Source organism: Sardina pilchardus, chromosome 14 (assembly GCF_963854185.1).
Source record: "Sardina pilchardus chromosome 14, fSarPil1.1, whole genome shotgun sequence".
Lineage (NCBI taxonomy): Eukaryota > Metazoa > Chordata > Actinopteri > Clupeiformes > Clupeidae > Sardina > Sardina pilchardus.
The window spans coordinates 33,892,819-33,912,826 of NC_085007.1; the positions used below are offsets into that span (position 1 = coordinate 33,892,819).

At 38.1% G+C, this 20,008-nt stretch overlaps 1 protein-coding gene across 1 annotated transcript in view; it reads left to right on the forward strand.

Moving 5' to 3' along the window:
• Positions 1–20,008, forward strand: part of aggf1 (angiogenic factor with G patch and FHA domains 1) — a 137,467-nt gene that overhangs the window by 11,439 nt on the left and 106,020 nt on the right. Inside the window, exon 6 of the mRNA XM_062553671.1 lies at positions 6,694–6,876. Within this exon, the coding sequence (XP_062409655.1) occupies positions 6,694–6,876 (183 nt within the window). The remainder of the gene's footprint in view (positions 1–6,693; positions 6,877–20,008) is intronic.

The window sequence follows — 20,008 nt, forward strand, 5'->3', positions numbered from 1 at the left end:
CCTGATCAGAGGTTTTCTTAGGCTTAGGTGTGAGCAACTCCGATCTATCCACCTGGCGCACTCTTCCCAAATGTTCTTTGAGTAAACTTTCTCCGTATCCCCTATTTTTATACCCATCGCATAGAACTTTAGCATGGGACTCAAACGCATCCTCGGAGTCGCATATGCGTTTCACTCTGGTCAACTGGCTATAAGGAAGACTTCTCTTTAAAGCAGGCGAATGATAACTACTGAAATGTAAAAAAGTATTCCTGTCAGTGTCTTTCTTGTATAATTCAGTGTGCAAAATTGTATCCACTTTTTTAACTAGAACATCCAAAAAAGAAATACGTTCAGAACTAAATTCTAGTGTAAATTTTATAGAATAGTAGTTAGGAGCCATTGGCGAACCCATGGCCGAACCCCGGTGTTGCAAATAATACCGATCTTGAAATCTGAAATAATTCTTGGTCAAAATTTCATTAGCCAAAATTAACAAAAACTCTGTGGGGGGATCTTGTACTGTCCTTAGTTTTAGATAATGTTCCATTGCATCTAGACCAGGGGTCTTCAACCTTTTTCAGCCCAAGGACCCCTTGACTGTGAGCGAGACTGAGCACGGACCCCCACACCTGGCACACCTCAAATCATGCCTATCATTTGAACCATCAGTCATTAGTGCCTACATGCATGCACGTACGCGCACGCACACATTCTAAACATAAGTTATTATTAACAGAGGGGTAACTGCTTTATACAACTCGTTTCTGATAATTCTTTACATAGTGTTGCATAAACTCGCCGTATAATAGAATGAATGTCACAAGGGTCAACTAAGGTGGATATGTAAGGGATAATCAACGACGCGCCGTGCGTTTCTAGGAAAATAATGCACGTTCGAAGTGTTAATAAGCTCCCGACGCCGCAGGCATTATTGCAGTGCATTATTTTCCTATAAACGCACGGCGCGGAGTTGATTGTCCCGTTTATACCACTGCTACTATCATTTTCGTTTATATTGCCGCTGTCTTAAATACAACGTTGCTGTGTTTACTGTTACATTCACATTGGCGAATTAATATTCAAGTGTGAGAAGCTCCGCTTTAACCCTCTCTGGTGGTATAAATTCAGCTAAATTCAGGCAAAGCTTCATTTGCTCAACCTGATACAGACAGAGAGCCTCTTCATCTTGTGTAAATATAACTTGTCTTACACAAGGAAACACAAACACACAAGATTATCGTTATCGTTTCATTTTGATGGTATGACATCGCGGAGAACGTTGGATTAATAAATTCACGCAGAACGCCTTGACGTGCAAAGACCAGACTCTCATTTAAAAAAACAAAAAAAACAAAGCAAAACATCACACAGAACAAATAGGCTACCCCGCAAAGTTCAAGGTCCATCAGTCCCGACATTAAGCAAACGAATCAAACAGTCGAAACGTAATTTATCTCCCAGAATGAAAAGAACGAGTTTGTTAATGGTCAGATGCCGCTGAAAACGAAGCTATTTAACTAAAACGCACGGGGGGGGGGAAGTGTTCCATTGGGTAACACACTTGTTACAGGGATCACATTATCACAAGCATGATTCATGGGTAACCTACAATGTGTTATTTAAAAACGAATATGAAGCGATTTTCATTGAACATTATGTTAACTTTGACTAATGTTATTTTTTGGAAGAGAAAAAAATGCTTCAGACGAAATATTTTCGCGGACCCCCTGCAGTACCTCCGCGGACCCCCTAGGGGTCGCGGACCCCCGGTTGAAGACCCATGATCTAGACCATCTTTATGTGGTATACTGGGGTAAAGACTTGATACATCCATCGTGCACAGCAAATCACTGGAGTTCACCTGACACTCACTCAATTTCGAAAGAAAGTCAGTGGTGTCTTTAAGGTAAAATCTTTTATATGTGAATCCACAAACTGTGACAAGGGTTCTGTCAATGAGCCGTTGCCCGAAACAATAGGGCGGCCCGGAGGATTTGATAAATTCTTGTGGATTTTCGGGAGGGTGTAAATGACAGGCCGTATAGGATTCACTTGAAACATAAACTTGTATTCAGCCTCACTGATCAGTTCCTTACTCAAAGCCTGTTTTAGGACTGTCTTAATCTCACTGCTAAACTTGCACGTAGGGTCTGACTGTAAGGATATATATACATCACCATCACTCAATTGTCGCTCAATTTCTTTAATATATGCAGTCTTATCCTGAACCACCACAGCACCTCCCTTGTCCGCTTGACGTATAACAATGTTCTCATTATTCATTAACTCTCTCAAGGCCTTTCTTTCCGACTCTAAGAGATTAGATGTAAAGGGTTTCTTTTCATTCTGAACACATGCATCAAGTACATCTCTCTCTACCAAGCGGCAAAAAGTATCCACAGAAGGGTTGTTAATATACGGTATGAATGTGCTTTTAGGTTTAAAGTGCATTTTGGAAGAAACGGGCTGTGACTGACTTGCGTTATCAAGAGAAAATCCAGAACTAACTGTATCCTTTACATACTGTAGTACGCTTTCAATCTTATTGATCTGAAGAACTTGAACAATTCTACCTTGGTGGTGAAAGAATCCGCTTTTCTCGAAGGAACAAATGAGAGTCCCCGTGTAAGTGTCTTACATTGGTCACTGTTCAAGTCCTGGCTGGAGATGTTAATCACGTTTGATTCAACGGCGGAGCTTCTTGCGCGGGACCGCTGTTTGCCCCTCCGCGTTTTGTTCCTCTTCCTCCTCTTCCTCTTGTTTGTCGGGACTGCTGGATGGCCGGCTGCAGTGGAAGGTTTTCTGGACCTTTTTTCCTTGCGCATAACACCTTAGGCCAGAGCTCTGTCTCTGACTAGCAGAAGCAATTCCACATGTAGCTGCCAAATTACATCCAATTCATAACCTTATTTCTGCCTATAACACCAACTGTTTCGCAATAAGACGCCATAATTCAAACCTTCGCCATTTCAATATACTTCGAAAATTCAAAAATCTGGTCACAATTCCTCTTGAGCAACCCCTCAACATCATTTTAGTGCTGATATGACATGATTTTGATAAACTGTCTAGGAGAAGTGTTTCAAAATACATGATGTGCAAAAATCATAATCATAATCATAACTCAAATTCTTGTAAGATTCACTATGTAGTTTAAGGCGAGACACGGCAGGTGAAAACATGTTTTTTTTTAGCATTAGTCAATTTCCAGATTTTGTGCTAGTTAGCATGTATTCTACCACCCTACTACAACAACAAAGTCTGATTTGCACATTTAAGTGTTTATTTCATGACATTGTGTCTACTCGCGCCTATATATTTATCCTAATTTTACCAAAAGTTCCCATTCTAAAGTGTCATGTACTACCGTGACCGTGATCCAAATCATATCGTGTGTGACACCGTTGGAAAGCCCTGTTTCCCCTACAAGACGCTATGCGATCCAGATATGGGCATTTCCTTTGTATTAGCAACCAATCGCGAAAGTTCAAAGACGAGTCTAAGCTGAGAACGCATTTCATTGGCTGTGTTTCAAGGCTGTTTTCTCAAAACGAGTTTTCCCCCACACGCCATGCAAAGCATCTCCACTTCTGCAGCACCTACATACACCAAACTTTCCAATCTTATTCTTAACTATATTTGGAAGATATTTACAGAGGGATTTGTTGATATAGCATTCTTGACCTGATTTATATGACTTCTTATGCCTAAAAATAGGGCGAAAATCCATTTTTTAAGCCAATTGGCAGTATTTTCTGATTTACTGAAAAACAAAAGAAGATATTCATAATCCCCTCTGTAAATGTTTTTTTATTTGATATATCAACACAACAAAAAAATAATTTTCAACCTGGCTTTTTCCAATGGTCAGATCCTTCGCATCAAAAGATATGCAAATTAGCGCATATTTAATTAGATATAGCCTAATTAGCATATTTAAGCATTACATTTAAGAAAACTTTGCAATACATTTTTTTCTCCTATTTCTGTGAGTATTCAACTGGTAAAGTTTCATGAAGATATCTTTAAGTTAAAAATTTTCCCCTATTCACCTGGGGTGTCTCGCCTTAAGTACAGAGAGTCTGACTGGCCATTGCCAAGCGTCAACTTCCTTGAAGGTGAGTAGTCTGTTGAAGTTGAAAACTATTGAATCTGGAAGGTAATGATTCTAATGAAAATGTAGACATAAATAAAATATAATGTGCAATAATATAGAAAATTGAGGTCGTGACTAATCACTATTAGTCATGAAATTGCATCAAATCGAATTGATTAAAATTTAAATCATGAGACCAGTGAAGATTCACACTCAATGAACCTAAAAAAGACGAGGACAGAGGACTGTTGATTTGCATTGAGCTCAATGAGCATCAAACAGGCCTACTGGAAAAAGCACCAAGCCATTCTCTAGCTATGGTGAAGGGTATGTAATGATGTGGGGCTATTTTAATCCCAACGGCCAAGGGAACTTTATCAGGATGCATAATTTCCTGGATCCATGAAATAGCTGGCCTTTACAAACAAAAACCTGCCTGCCCCTAGGGGGTCAAATACTTCCTTCCCTTAGCATTTAAGGAAAACATTTATTTATTTACGATACATTCTTCAATCACGAAGAAAATTGGTGTCCTTAGCGGTTTTATTTTTACTCATTTTTTGAATTAAGGCATTAAGATCAATTGTCAAATGATGATTTTATATTCCTGTTTTAGCATGGTATTAATACATATGCTCCTCACTGTACATTTGGTATTGAGAAGGTAACTTTGGAAACTTAGTTTACAAACGCTTTTGCACACCTCTTTTGTGGGGACAGGTGCGTCGGAATAGGTTACCCAGTTATACTTGAAAGAGAGGATCCCGCACACTGTTCATTATGCATGCAAACATTTATTCAGTATTCACAACGTTTCGGTCATAGACCTTTAGGTGAATTTTTCATTTCTTTTCAATTTTTCATTTCTCTTGAATTTGTAATTTCTCTTTCAAGTATAACTTTAGAATCTTAACTGGTGTACAAGTAGATCAAACCAGGGGCGTTTCTAGACTTTAAGGACAACCTGGGCTTAGCCCCTGGGATGTGTGTTGGTGAAATTTTTTTAAGGGGACATTAAGGGGTGCGCGAAATGAAGAAGGCAATGGAGGATCTACAGTAGCCTATTATGTTATAATCCTACATTGTATTTTTTACAAGGAACACAAGATAGCCTATAGGAAGAGCACTGAGAGAAAAATTAGGCTTATCTGACTATAGCTGTTACAACTACCCATAAGCGTACACTATCCTGAGACACACTACAGTGTACTACCAGTGGATGACAAGGAGTCTGAGTAGATATAGCCTATTGTAGGTCTAAATCAAAACATATAATTTTCCTTTTCGAAGTTTAAGCAGAGAACTTTTAAGCCTAGCCTACACTCATCTGCTCCTCTCGGAATGTGTGTAGACAAACACATAGTCCTACCAACGATTCATATCAAGCATCTGCCATGGCTATATGACAAACAGGGGTCTGAATACAGCTTCTGATAGGAAAAATAAATTATTTTGAAGTGGGGGAAATGGGGAGGTATGAAAAAATGCAGAAATTTGATGTGATTTCAAAAAAGGATTTCTCGTTATTACCGCTTATTATATAGATACATTCTATACGCCATTGGAATCAGTAGGATCTCCTGTTTATTTTGATATGCAGTCTGCCATAGGGCAGTTACAAAATCATGAGATATTTCACAGAGAAGAATGGGTATGACGCAGAACTGTGACATTCATTTGTGTATGTAACTGTAATTTTCAACGCTAAGTATCTCGCGAACCATTTATCATAGAAACTAGTGGCTAGTGTCACTGGAAAGGCCAGGTTACGTAGTTTCATATGATATGCCTGTTATTTCTGTGCGAAAATATCTCGCAGCAATATGACCGAAAAGAATGGGTGATAATAATCTAAAATGGGTGAGATAATCTTCTCGTGGCCCGGTACCCATAGATTGAGAAACACTGGGCTAGCCCATGTAGAAACGTGTAGCTAGTGTTGTATTGTGATGCCTATCGATAGCTTGCTTAGCCTACTACTAGTGGTGCTCAACATTTAGCACCAGGCAAATGCTGGTTGATTTTGAAACTGGCTGATAGATTCAAGCATTCAAAAAAATTACCCCGGGCTCGGCTCAAATTACCCCGGGCTGAAGCCCCGGTAAAATCGGCTGGTGACGCCACTGGATCAAACTAATATTTATAGAATATGTAATGCAATCATATCTGACTGTAAGGTAAATCGTAATTGTTAAACACTACACTTGAAATATATGAATTTCATTGAATTTCCATTCTACTTGTCTTTGTCTTAACCCTTCTTTTCCATCCTGTCCATGTCTTCCCACCACTCGTCAAAGCTTAGCCCATCCAGAATATTTGCAACCATCTGTCCTTTTGTAAAAGATTACAAATTTGTAACGGTTGTGTATCAGTTTGTGACACGGTAATTCTGAATGTTGGTCCCAGCTGAAGGGTTGCAGAGTGTTTTATAACGGCATTGGACACAGCCAATCGCAATCAAGGACTGGTATTATCCATTTTAGACTGTTTTATTTAACACAATCACACAAACGGTTACTTGCTTGTGTAGGTTGAAACTGTATGTCTGATGAATATCTCGAAAGGCTGGCAATTTGTTTTGCTCATATTAGAACTTGTTTGATGTCCCTTAGGTAAATCAGCTCTACTATGATGCCAACACAGGGATATACTACTACTATGATGCTGACAGTGGAAAATATCAGTTCCATTCAAGGATAGAACTTCCCAGCACACAAGATTTGGCTCAGGACCACGAGACGGACAAGAAAAACAGTCAAAAGAACACGGTTGGTGCTCTTGAACACAAAGATGGGGTAATACACACATGCTTATCAAACCACTTTTATAAGAAAGAAAAATAAGAAGAATAAGAAGAAAAATCTGAGATTTGGCCATGGTTTTATTTTAAACTAGAAAAGCACTCGGAGAGCGCAGACCCCCGCCTGTATTGTTCTTCCTAGGTTGTCATACATTTGAACCTAAACTATTCAGATTGCCACCACGTGGCCATACCATGCCATTGCATCACTAATCGAAACACATAAACGGCTCTGGAATCCCGACGGAATTACGGATCACTCCCAAAATTTAATCTTTTCGTCCTTGGGTCATGGCTGACATTCGCTGAAAATTTCAGCGAAATTCATCCATTACTTTTTGAGTTATCTTGCTAACAAACAGACAGACAAACAAACAAACAAACGCCGGTCCCCGATGAAAACATAACCTCCTTGGCGGAGGTAATGATTTATGGATCAATGGAGACTGGTAGCAGGTAGAGTTGTATTGACATCTTAAGTGTAAAGGGCGAGCAAGACCAGGGGCCCGTTGCACAAAAGCAGAATTAAGATATCCGGGATAAGTTACTGAGCTGCGATCACTGAATCCAAAACATGAGCATACCGGCTTAATTGGTTGCACAAAGACCAATCCAGGATAAGCAGACACGGATTCATCAAGCCAGGTGTAAGTTATCCGGTATGTGTGCGCGTTCTCGTTTCTCCCCAAATAACTCACGGTTGGAATAAAAAAGACGCGAAAAATAGCGTCTTGCACACAAAGTGAATAACCGCTTTTGATATAGACTAATAATGAGGTAAAGTTTTACTTTTTTGGATGGGGGATCATGATTATTTCTGTTACATAGCGGGAGTAGGTGTGGCAGATCAACTGAATGCAAATGTACGTATGCACCCACGTGTGTGAGAGCTTCCTTGTCTCGGCACGCAACGTCATTAGGAAGCGCTTTGCCACCACAAAGATGCACAACGTATCTTAATTTGTCTTAAAAGCCGAATTAGTTCAAAACACCTTCGAAAAATGTCCCCTCCCCTTCCAATCAACTACTACAGCAGCCTATTCATCAAACATCTGTCAAAAAAGAAGCAAACAACGAGTAGGCTATGTTATTAATTATAAGGCCACCATAATTTAAATGACATCCATATGGTATTAGGCAGACATTCTGCTGTGTTTTGCGAGTAAATGCATGTTGCAAATAATATATAAATGGAATCTACAGCTCTTTAAAAACAATCACGTGGAGGTCTCCTTTGAATGACAGCTAGCTGAACCAATCAGATTATGTAATTACCATTAGAATCAACTTATCTTGGCTGTGAGCCTGGTCAGGAGCAGGCTAGCTCCACAGATTAAATCGCCATGGTAACTTATAGCATAACATATCCTGCTGCCCCCTATCCCGCTTTTGTGCAACTGGATCACGGATAAATTGAGCCAGGATAACCAAGATATCCCGGGTTAATCCCTTATCCTAGTTTTGTGCAATAGGCCCCAGGGAAAGCAAAGTCCCCTGTGGGGTGCCAATGCTTCTGACTCTGACTCCATGAGCTTTTACAGGACACCAGGTGTGAGTCCTCCCTATTTTGTCTAACACGAATATGCCATTCTTTCCTGTATATTACAGATAATGGCTAAAATCAGGGAAATTGTGTTTCTATTATGTACTCCAAATAGGGATGTCACGATAAACCGGTTTTACTATTAACCACGGTGTGAAATTTCACGGTTAACTAGAAAACGTAATTTCGAGGAAATTACCAGTGCATGCAAAAGCAAGACATAAGATAAAATGTGAAACAAACTTAAATTTACAAACAGTTGTGGACAGAGGAAGGTGAGGGAAGGGGGGGGCAGTGTGTTGTATGTATGTGGCTTAGGGGCAAACCGTTGTGTTTCGGTTAATGTTCTAATGTCTGAATTGAAGTTGGTCAATAAAGCTTGACGGCTGGATCAGGATCGGCGATTGAATGATGATTTATTGTTGGTACAATAAGTGAATAACAGACACAGTCTAAGTCTCACTCAGTAAAACTGACAGAGTCCTCGTAGTGTGAATTGCTATCAAGCGTGGCACATAGTATCTTGCGCGTGATGCTATGCGGTTGGCTTCTCGATCCGTCTCAGCGAGAAATACAATAAGGAAACATTATTACTCCTAACATGAATCAAATGTAAACGTGGCACAAACTAAACGTGGCACAAACATGTGGAAAAACCCAGCTCTGACCCAGATACAATGGCTCCGGCCCTCGGCCCATGCTATCACCCATATCTGGATGTTCTAAGCTACAAGGCCTTCTCTGACCTAAACATGGCCAACTGTGCAGCTAATATCAGAGCTTAAAGGATCCCATTCTATGGTGAACACATCAGAATTCATGGATTTCATCAGGTCCCTTTCCACAGGTGTATACAATCAAGCACCTTGATTATCAATGCAGACTGCATGGTGCTTGATTAATACACCTGTGCAAAGGGACCTGATGAAACCCATGAATACAGTCAGAATACCCCAGAATTCAACAAAAGTCCAACCAACCAGCTGATTCTCAGTAGTAACTGTTCAGCCAGGCAGAGCAGCTAATTGGTGAGATCACCTGTGTTTAAGTGCACAGATAGAACCAATACGTGATTGGACTTTTACTCTCTGAAGCTTGACTTTTCCACCTCTGAGTGTGAGTGCGTGTGAGTGAGTGTGCGTGCGTGCGTGTGTGTGTGTGAGTGGATGTAAGGAGCATGGCGCTCTATGATGCAGTGAAATGGAAGAGTTAGGTTAAGATGAGAATGTTGTGGAGTGCATGGAGAAGTGTGGTATATATGAAGTGCTGCAGTGAGGTGTGTGTGTGTGTGTGTGTGTGTGTGTGTGTGTGTGTGTGTGTGTGTGTGTGTGTGTATGAGTGAATGGGTAGACAGAGAGAGCTGATAATGCAGGTTCAATTTAACTGGCTGTCAATTAAGCTTGAGCAGCTGGCTCTTGACACAGGTGCAGATCAGCTTAATCAGCAGTGCAGTGCGATAGACCTCTGAAGTTCGCCTACAAAAAAGCTTCCCATATATGGGCAGTTGGTTTCAATTAACTCCCGGATCTCCTTATATGGGCAACAGGGCAGCTTCAGAGGTCTATGAAAAGTCAATGGGGAAAAATATTTTGCTAATATTTCAAAAAGTATCAAGTTTACAGAACTGAAATATACATAGACTTAGTCTTATTTTCAAGACCTACGTAACAAAGTTTGAACCAAGTTTCTACGTTAAACGGTTGAAGCTAATTAGGACCTGGTTAGGAGAATAATAATAACTAGAAATGCAATTCCAAGGAATTACCAGTGCATGAAAATGCAAAAAAAGATAGATAATGTAGATATGGTTACTAAGGTGTAGCTAGGGTAAACATGGTGGTTGCGTAGTTTACAGAGAGTTGATAGTGTGAAGGTAGACAGTTTAAAGCTGAAACATTCCAGTTCTAACTTAACTAATGATTTCTATTCATATTAAAATGTTGATTAGCTAACTTAGCTAATGATTTCTAGCAGTTACGTTAAAAATGCTAATTATGCTAGCAATGCTAACTTTACTAACAATGCTAACCAGGTTGATTAGCTAACTTAACCGATGATTTCTAGCAGTAATGCTAAAAATGCTAACTATGCTAACAATGCTAAATTTGCTAACAATGCTAACCAGGTTGATTAGCTAACTTAGCATAGTTAGCATTTTTAGCATAACTGCAAAAAATCATCAACTAACAATGCTAACTATGCTAACCATGCTAACTAGCTAACTTGCTAGTGAGGACTTTTATTTTGAAACATTTGTTGCTAGGGTATCCATGGTGGCCACTATCAAGAAGCAAGAAGTTACTGCAGTATAATCATGTTGGTTGCTATGGAAACGGTCATAAACACTTAATTTTAATGGTTGCTATGTTGGTTGCTAGGTACATGGAGGTTTCATGTAGTTGACTGGAGGCATAGTAGATGATAACTGACAGTTGGAATGGTTGAACAGTTCAATAGTTGAGTAGTTTCAATGGTTAAATGATTTAATAGTGTATTAGTGCATTGAGGACTTTTATTTTGAAACAGTTGTGGACAGAGGAAACAGTTTAACAGGATATGTGTAGTCTTCTGAGAGACTGTATGCTTAAATCCAGAGAAACTGACAGTTGGTGCCCAGGTGGCCGGCCACCTGGCGTAAGATTCTAATTGCTGCCGTGATGTCATAATGAGCAATGTTAAGTCTATGGGGGAAATTGTAATAGTTTTTAACTAATAGTTTAAAAAGTATAAAAGTTACAAAGTTGAAAAATACAAAGCCCACATCGCATAAGTAAGACCTACGCGACAAAATTTGAATGGAGTTTCTACGTTAAGCGGTTGAAGCTGAATAGCGTGCGTTAGAAGAAGAACTAGAAATGCAATTCCAAGGAATTACCAGTGCATGAAAATGCAAAAATAGATAGATAATGTAGATATGGTTGCTAAGGTGTAGCTAGGGTAAACATGGTGGTTGCATAGTTTACAGAGAGTTGATAGTGTGAAGGTAGACAGTTTAAAGATGAAACATTCCAGCTCTAACTTAACTAATGATTTCTATTCATGTTAAAATGTTGATTAGCTAACTTAGGTAATGATTTCTAGCAGTTACGCTAAAATTGCTAATTATGCTAGCAATGATAACTTTACTAACAATGCTAACCAGGTTGATTAGGTAACTTAACCGATGATTTCTAGCAGTAATGCTAAAAATGCTAACTATGCTAACAATGCTAAATTTGTTAATAATGCTAACCAGGTTGATTAGCTAACTTAGTTGATGATTTTTTGCAGTTATGCTAAAAATGCTAACTGCGCTAACTATGCTAACCATGCTAACTAGCTAACTTGCTAGTGAGGACTTTTATTTTGAAACATTTGTTGCTAGGGTATCCATGGTGGCCACTATCAAGAAACAAGAAGTTACTGCAGTATAATCATGTTGGTTGCTATGGAAACGGTCATAAACACTTAATTTTAATGGTTGCTATGTTGGTTGCTAGGTACATGGAGGTTTCATGTAGTTGACTGGAGGCATAGTGGATGATAACTGACAGTTGGAATGGTTGAACAGTTCAATAGTTGAGTAGTTTCAATGGTTAAATAATTTAATAGTGTATTATTGCAGTGAGGACTTTTATTTTGAAACAGTTGTGGACAGAGGAAACAGTTAACAGGATATGTAGTCTTCTGAGAGACTGTATGCTTAAAGCCAGAGAAACTGACAGTTGGTGCCCAGGTGGCCAGCCACCTGGCGTAAGATTCTAATTGCTGCCGTGATGTCATAATGAGCAATGTTAAGTCTATGGGGGAAATGGTAATAGTTTTTAAGTAATAGTTTAAAAAGTATAAAAGTTACAAAGTTAAAAAATACAAAGCAGGCATGGCATAAGCAAGACCTACGCAACAATGTTTGAATGAAGTTTCTACGTTAAACGGTTGAAGCTGAATTGGCTGCGTTAGAAGAAGAAGTTTAACTAGAAATGCAATTCCAAGGAATTACCAGTGCATGAAAATGCAGAAATAGATAGATAATGTAGATATGGTTACTAAGGTGTAGCTAGGGTAAACATGGTGGTTGCATAGTTTACAGAGTTGATAGTGTGAAGGTAGACTGTTTAAAGATGAAACATTCCAGTTCTAACTTAACTAATGATTTCTATGCATGTTAAAATGTTGATTAGCTAACTTAGCTAATGATTTCTAGCAGTTACGTTAAAAATGCTAATTATGCTAGCAATGCTAACTTTACTAACAATGCTAACGAGGTTGATTAGCTAACTTAACCAATGATTTCTAGCAGCAATGTTAAAAATGCTAACAATGCTAAATTTGCTAACAATGCTAACCAGGATGATTAGCTAACTTAGTTGATGATTTTTTGCAGTTATGCTAAAAATGCTAACTATGCTAACAATGCTAACTATGCTAACCATGCTAACTAGCTAACTTGCTAGTGAGGACTTTTATTTTGAAACATTTGTTGCTAGGGTATCCATGGTGGCCACTATCAGGAAACAAGAAGTTACTGCAGTATAATCATGTTGGTTGCTATGGAAACAGTCATAAACGCTTAATTTTAATGGTTGCTATGTTGGTTGCTAGGTACATGGAGGTTTCATGTAGTTGACTGGAGGCATAGTGGATGATAACTGACAGTTGGAATGGTGGAACAGTTCAATAGTTGAGTAGTTTCAATGGTTAAATGATTTAATAGTGTATTATTGCAGTGAGGACTTTTATTTTGAAACAGTTGTGGACAGAGGAAACAGTTAACAGGATATGTAGTCTTCTGAGAGACTGTATGCTTAAAGCCAGAGAAACTGACAGTTGGTGCCCAGGTGGCCGGCCACCTGGCCTAAGATTCTAATTGCTGCCGTGATGTCATAATGAGCAATGTTAAGTCTATGGGGGAAATTGTAATAGTTTTTAACTAATAGTTTAAAAAGTATAAAAGTTACAAAGTTGAAAAATACAAAGCAGGCATGGCATAAGCAAGACCTACGCAACAACGTTTGAATGAAGTTTCTACGTTAAACGGTTGAAGCTGAATTGGCTGCGTTAGAAGAAGAACTAGAAATGCAATTCCAAGGAGTTACCAGTGCATGAAAATGCAAAAATAGATAGATAATGTAGATATGGTTACTAAGGTGTAGCTAGGGTAAACATGGTGGTTGCATAGTTTACAGAGAGTTGATAGTGTGAAGGTAGACAGTTAAAAGATGAAACATTCCAGTTCTAACTTAACTAATGATTTCTATTCATGTTAAAATGTTGATTAGCTAACTTAGCTAATGATTTCTAGCAGTTACGTTAAAAATGCTAATAATGTTAGCAATGCTAACTTTATTAACAATGCTAACCAGGTTGATTAGCTAACTTAACTGTTGATTTCTAGCAGTAATGCTAAAAATGCTAACTATGCTAACAATGCTAAATTTGCTAACAATGCTAACCAGGTTGATTAGCTAACTTAGTTGATGATTTTTTGCAGTTATGCTAAAAATGCTAACTATGCTAACAATGCTAACCATGCTAACTAGCTAACTTGCTAGTGAGGACTTTTATTTTGAAACATTTGTTGCTAGGGTTTCCATGGTGGCCACTATCAGGAAACAAGAAGTTACTGCAGTATAATCATGTTGGTTGCTATAGAAACGGTCATAAACACTTCATTTTAATGGTTGCTATGTTGGTTGCTAGGTACATGGAGGTTTCATGTAGTTGACTGGAGGCATAGTGGATGATAACTGACAGTTGGAATGGTTGAACAGTTCAATAGTTGAGTAGTTTCAATGGTTAAATTATTTAATAGTGTATTATTGCAGTGAGGACTTTTATTTTGAAACAGTTGTGGACAGAGGAAACAGTTAACAGGATATGTAGTCTTCTGAGAGACTGTATGCTTAAAGCCAGAGAAACTGACAGTTGGTGCCCAGGTGGCCGGCCACCTGGCGTAAGATTCTAATTGCTGCCGTGATGTCATAATGAGCAATGTTAAGTCTATGGGGGAAATGGTAATAGTTTTTAAGTAATAGTTTAAAAAGTATAAAAGTTACAAAGTTAAAAAATACAAAGCAGGCATGGCATAAGCAAGACCTACGCAACAACGTTTGAATGAAGTTTCTACGTTAAACGGTTGAAGCTGAATTGGCTGCGTTAGAAGAAGAAGTTTAACTAGAAATGCAATTCCAAGGAATTACCAGTGCATGAAAATGCAAAAATAGATAGATAATGTAGATATGGTTACTAAGGTGTAGCTAGGGTAAACATGGTGGTTGCATAGTTTACAGAGAGTTGATAGTGTGAAGGTAGACAGTTTAAAGATGAAACATTCCAGTTCTAACTTAACTAATGATTTCTATTCATGTTAAAATGTTGATTAGCTAACTTAGCTGATGATTTCTAACAGTTACGCTAAAAATAACTAATTATGCTAGCAATGCTTACTTTACTAACAATGCTAACCAGGTTGATTAGCTAACTTAACCGATGATTTCTAGCAGTAATGCTAAAAATGCTAACTATGCTAACAATGCTAAATTTGCTAACAATGCTAACCAGGTTGATTAGCTAACTTAGTTGATGATTTTTTGCAGTTATGCTAAAAATGCTAACTATGCTAACAATGCTAACTATGCTAACCATGCTAACTAGCTAACTTGCTAGTGAGGACTTTTATTTTGAAACATTTGTTGCTAGGGTATCCATGGTGGCCACTATCAGGAAACAAGAAGTTACTGCAGTATAATCATGCTGGTTGCTATGGAAACGGTCATAAACACTTAATTTTAATGGTTGCTATGTTGGTTGCTAGGTACATGGAGGTTTCATGTAGTTGACTGGAGGCATAGTGGATGATAACTGACAGTTGGAATGGTTGAACAGTTAAATAGTTGAGTAGTTTCAATGGTTAAATGATTTAATAGTGTATTATTGCAGTGAGGACTTTTATTTTGAAACAGTTGTGGACAGAGGAAACAGTTAACAGGATATGTAGTCTTCTGAGAGACTGTATGCTTAAAGCCAGAGAAACTGACAGTTGGTGCCCAGGTGGCCGGCCACCTGGTGTAAGATTCTAATTGCTGCCGTGATGTCATAATGAGCAATGTTAAGTCTATGGGGGAAATTGTAATAGTTTTTAACTAATAGTTTAAAAAGTATAAAAGTTACAAAGTTGAAAAATACAAAGCACACATCGCGTAAGTAAGACCTACGCGACATAGTTTGAATGAAGTTTCTACGTTAAACGGTTCAAGCTGAATTGCGTGCGTTAGAAGAAGAACTAGAAATGCAATTCCAAGGAATTACCAGTGCATGAAAATGCAAAAATAGATAGATAATGTAGATATGGTTACTTAGGTGTAGCTAGGGTAAACATGGTGGTTGCATAGTTTACAGAGAGTTGATAGTGTGAAGGTAGACAGTTTAAAGATGAAACGTTCCAGTTCTAACTTAACTAATGATTTCTATTCATGTTAAAATGTTGATTAGCTAACTTAGCTAATGATTTCTAGCAGTTACGCTAAAAATGCTTATTATGCTAGCAATGCTAACTTTACCAACAATGCTAACCAGGTTGATTAGCTAACTTAACCGATGATTTCTAGCAGTAATGTTAAAAATGCAAAGTATGCTAACAATGCTAAATTTGCTAACAATGCTAACCAGGTTGATAAGCTAACTTAGTTGATGATTTTTTGCAGTTATGCTAAAAATGCTAACTATGCTAACAATGCTAACTATGCTAACCATGCTAACTTGCTAGTGAGGACTTTTATTTTGAAACATTTGTTGCTAGGGTATCCATGGTGGCCACTATTAGGAAACAAGAAGTTACTGCAGTATAATCATGTTGGTTGCTATGGAAACGGTCATAAACATTTAATTTTAATGGTTGCTATGTTGGTTGCTAGGTACATGGAGGTTTCATGTAGTTGACTGGAGGCATAGTGGATGATAACTGACAGTTGGAATGGTTGAACAGTTCAATAGTTGAGTAGTTTCAATGGTTAAATGATTTAATAGTGTATTATTGCAGTGAGGACCTTTATTTTGAAACAGTTGTGGACAGAGGAAGTAGTGAAACAGGATCTGTAGTCTTAATGAGATTGTATGCTTAAAGCCTGAGACAGAAGGTGCCTCTCATAGCGTTTACGCGTCCTCTCTCGCTCCTCACTGATCTACATAAAGAATGATGGAGCGGCAACAATGGGATAGTCTAGCCCTTCTTCTATCTTTCTTTATGTAGATCATTAAGGATCGAGGAGCGAGGGAGGACATATAAACGCTGCTTGAGAGGGACCCACAGTAAATACTTTAAAAGTTGTATGTAGATAGTCTAATTAATGTTGATAGATAGAATGTTTAATGGATGTTGATAGGCAGATTGTTTAATAGATATTGATTGACAGTTTAATGGGTGGATGAGTGAATGGTCTGAAGAAGATGAATGGATAGAAGGTTGGATGGAATGTGCCTTATATTCTTGTTAAGAGAGACACTGATACAGCTCTCTGAGAGTAGTTGGCACAGGTGTAATCAATTTAACTGGCTAGTCTTAAGAGAGCCAGAGTACTCTTAAAGCCTGAGACAGAGTAAATAATTTAAAAGTTGAATGTAGATAGTCTAATTAATGTTGATAGACAGAGAGTTTAATGGATGTTGATAGACAGATTGTTTAATAGATGTTGATAGACAGTTTAATGGGTGGATGAGTGAATGGTCTGAAGAAGATGAATGGATAGAATGTTGGATGGAATGTGCCTTATATTCTTGTAGAATGGAGAGACACAGCTCTCTACTGAGAGTAGTGGATACAGATACAGGTGTAATCAATTTAACTGGCTAGTCTTAAGAGAGCCAGCCTGAGACAGAGTAGATTGTTTAAAAGTTCAATGTAGAGCATCTAATTGATGTTGTTGATAGGCAGACTGTTTAGAATGGGTGGATGAGTGAATGGTTTGAAGAAGATGAATGGATATAAAGTTGGATGGAATTAGGAGGACTTATTTTGATACTGTTGTGCGCAGAGGATACAGGGGAACAGAATATGTAGTCTTCAGAGAGGAGCCTGAGAGAAACTGACAGTTGGTGCCCAGGTGGCTGACCAGCTGGGGTAACATTCTAATTGCTGCCGTGATGTCATAATGAGCAATGTTAAGTCTATGGGGAAATTGTTAATAGTTTTTATCTAATAGTTCAAAAAGTATAAAAGTGACAAAGTTGAAAAGTCATAGCACACCTGTCCTAAGTAAGACCTACGTAACAAAGTTTGAATGAAGTTTCTACGTTAAATGGTTCAAGCTCAATTGCGTGCGTTAGAAGAAGAAGTGGAACTAGAAATGCAATTCCAAGGAATTACCAGTGCACGAAAATGCAAAAATAGATAGATAATGTAGATATGGTTACTAAGGTGTAGCTAGGGTAGACATGGTGGTTGCATAGTTTACAGAGAGTTGATAGTGTGAAGGTAGACAGTTTAAAGATGAAACGTTCCAGTTCTAACTTAACTAATGATTTCTATTCATGTTAAAATGTTGATTAGCTAACTTAGCTAATGATTTCTAGCAGTTACGCTAAAAATGCTTATTATGCTAGCAATGCTAACTTTACTAAAAATGCTAACCAGGTTGATTAGCTAACTTAACCGATGATTCCTAGCAGTAATGCTAAAAATGCTAACTATGCTAACAATGCTAAATTTGCTAACAATGCTAACCAGGTTGATTAGCTTACTTAGTTTATGATTTTTTGCAGTTATGCTAAAAATGCTAACAATGCTAACTATGCTAACCATGCTAACTAGCTAACTTGCTAGTGAGGACTTTTATTTTGAAACATTTGTTGCTAGGGTATCCATGGTGGCCACTATCAGGAAACAAGAAGTTACTGCAGTATAATCATGTTGGTTGCTATGGAAACGGTCATAAACACTTAATTTTAATGGTTGCTATGTTGGTTGCTAGGTACATGGAGGTTTCATGTAGTTGACTGGAGGCATAGTGGATGATAACTGACAGTTGGAATGGTTGAACAGTTCAATAGTTGAGTAGTTTCAGTGGTTAAATGATTTAATAGTGTATTATTGCAGTGAGGACCTTTATTTTGAAACAGTTGTGGACAGAGGAAGTAGTGAAACAGGATCTGTAGTCTTAATGAGATTGTATGCTTAAAGCCTGAGACAGAAGGTGCCTCTCATATATCGCGTTTACGCGTCCTCTCTCGCTCCTCACTGATCTACATAAAGAATGATGGAGCGGCAACAATGGGATAGTCTAGCCCTTCTTCTATCTTTCTTTATGTAGATCATTGAGGATCGAGGAGCGAGGGAGGACATATAAACACTGCTTGAGAGGGACCCACAGTAAATACTTTAAAAGTTGTATATAGTCTAATTAATGTTGATAGACAGAATGTTTAATGGATGTTGATAGGCAGATTGTTTAATAGATATTGATTGACAGTTTAATGGGTGGATGAGTGAATGGTCTGAAGAAGATGAATGGATAGAAGGTTGGATGGAATGTGCCTTATATTCTTGTTAAGAGAGACACTGATACAGCTCTCTGAGAGTAGTTGACACAGGTGTAATCAATTTAACTGGCTAGTCTTAAGAGAGCCAGCGTGTACTCTTAAAGCCTGAGACAGTAAATAATTTAAAAGTTGAATGTAGATAGTCTAATAAATGTTGATAGACAGAGAGTTGAATGGATGTTGATAGACAGATTGTTTAATAGATGTTGATAGACAGTTTAATGGGTGGATGAGTGAATGGTCTGAAGAAGATGAATGGATAGAATGTTGGATGGAATGTGCCTTATATTCTTGTAGAATGGAGAGACACAGCTCTCTACTGAGAGTAGTGGATACAGATACAGGTGTAATCAATTTAACTGGCTAGTCTTAAGAGAGCCAGCCTGAGACAGAGTAGATTGTTTAAAAGTTCAATGTAGAGCGTCTAATTGATGTTGTTGATAGGCAGACTGTTTAGAATGGGTGGATGAGTGAATGGTTTGAAGAAGATGAATGGATATAAAGTTGGATGGAATTAGGAGGACTTATTTTGATACTGTTGTGCACAGAGGATACAGGGGAACAGAATATGTAGTCTTCAGAGAGGAGCCTTAGAGAAACTGACAGTTGGTGCCCAGGTGGCTGACCAGCTGGGGTAACATTCTAATTGCTGCCGTGATGTCATAATGAGCAATGTTAAGTCTATGGGGGAAATGGTGATAGTTTTTAACTAATAGTTTAAAAAGTATAAAAGTTACAAAGTTGAAAAATACAAAGCACATATGGCATAAGCAAGACCTACGCAACAAAGTTTGAATGAAGTTTCTACGTTAAACGGTTGAAGCTGAATTGCGAGCGTTAGAAGAAGAAGTTTAACTAGAAATGCAATTCCGAGGAATTACCAGTGCATGAAAATGCAAAAATAGATAGATAATGGATATGGTTACTAAGATGTAGCTAGGGTAAATATAGTGGTTGCATAGTTTACAGAGAGTTGATAGTGTGAAGGTAGACAGTTTAAAGATGAAACGTTCCAGTTCTAACTTAACTAATGATTTCTATTCATGTTAAAATGTTGATTAGCTAACTTAAC